The sequence below is a fragment of the Aegilops tauschii genome, chromosome 7 (assembly GCF_002575655.3).
Source record: "Aegilops tauschii subsp. strangulata cultivar AL8/78 chromosome 7, Aet v6.0, whole genome shotgun sequence".
NCBI lineage: Eukaryota > Viridiplantae > Streptophyta > Magnoliopsida > Poales > Poaceae > Aegilops > Aegilops tauschii.
The window spans coordinates 67,696,161-67,697,685 of NC_053041.3; the positions used below are offsets into that span (position 1 = coordinate 67,696,161).

The window sequence follows — 1,525 nt, forward strand, 5'->3', positions numbered from 1 at the left end:
GGCTTCTCTTCAAAGATCTCCTAAGCACCGCCGTGAATCTTGCCCACAAGAATATAATCTCCTCGGACTTATGCACACGGTGTGCTACGCTACCGGAAGACTCCATTCACTCTTCATCACATGCCCCCTCGCCAACAGAATCTAGCATCGAGTTGGTGTTCTGCCCCAGGATGATGACCTTAATGAACTATGGGACGTCCCGCTACCTCAACACCTGCCCAAGGACGCATGGCCCTTCGTCCTTCTCACGCTGCTCTCCAGCATTTGGGCCGCACGAAATGACATGCTCTTTAGGAATGTTGATCAATGTTCTGTAATAACAATTAGAAACCTAGTATCAGACTTGGATATCTGGTCACACCGTCTTGTTGATACGGGTGACAAGGAGGACGTCTTCTCGTGGCGTACCTACCTCTCTGCACTATGCACCGTGCCTCTGTAATCTGGACCTGCCGTCTCCCCGGTGATTCTCAACCCCCCCCCCCCCCCCCTCCAATTGATCACAGATTCACGAGCAAAATATACGAGGCAAACGATGCAATTTGCAAACTATCCAGACACTGCAAATCGGAATATTTTCACCAGGAAAAAAAACCCGGAACATTAGTGCCCTTTTGGGCCATGGCCGAACTTTGCGTTCCTCTTCCGTTAGGGGAAGTGGGAACAGACCTCTCCACAGTAATAAGATGGATACGAAGAAGAGGAAAAGCGAAACCCTAACCTACGCAACCGCCCCTTCGCCTTCACGCCGCCACGAGCCGGACCATGTTGCCTCGCCGGACGAGTGGAGGGACTGGGCGTCGCTGCCCCACGACGTCCTATACATCATCCTCAGCCGACTCCGGCAGACCGACATCCTCAACGGCGCAGGACTCGCGTGCCCGCCCTGGCGGCGGGTAGCCAAGGTCGAGCCCCTGCTATGGCGGCACATCGATCTGTCTCCTAACCCTCTTTGGCTTTCAGCGCCCCCGACAGGATGGAAGGCGATGGCGCGCGCTGCCGTGGAGCGCAGCGACGGCCGGTGCGAATCGTTCAGCGGCCACGTCGACGCCGATGTCCTGGTCCACCTCGCCGACAGGCACGTACTCCTGACCTACTTCCATCTCGCGCGCTTCATCGAGTCTAATTCATTGACATAATGACATGCATGCATATATCTGTTGAAGCGGCCACATTTCAGTAAATCTATCTGAATTGACCACCTCTCCTAATTAAATCCTAATTGATCGCCTGCAGTGCGCCATTGCTGAGGAACCTCTATGTCACAGGCTGGCCTTACATCCGTGACGGAAAACTCGTCACGGAGATTATCAGGAAGCTCCCTCTGCTGGAGTGCCTGGTGCTGTCGAGCGGCTGTTTCCAGAAAGAGCTACTCGATGCCCTCATCGACCACTGCCCACGTCTTGTGCTGCTGGATGCCCGTGAATGTCGGCCCAAGTTCTGTGACTGGGTAGAGCCTATAAAAACGAGGATACGAAGCTGCACCATCAAGGACCTCCGGATGCCGTACCTTGAGTTGCACTAG

General features: G+C 54.5%; 1 protein-coding gene across 1 annotated transcript; it reads left to right on the forward strand.

Annotated features, from left to right (window-relative positions):
- The first annotated feature begins 686 nt into the window (after positions 1-686).
- Positions 687-1,525, forward strand: LOC141026836 (putative F-box/LRR-repeat protein 23). The gene is made up of 2 exons (XM_073503694.1): positions 687-1,078; positions 1,237-1,525. Exons 1-2 carry the CDS (start codon positions 687-689, stop codon positions 1,523-1,525), a joined length of 681 nt encoding a protein of 226 aa, XP_073359795.1.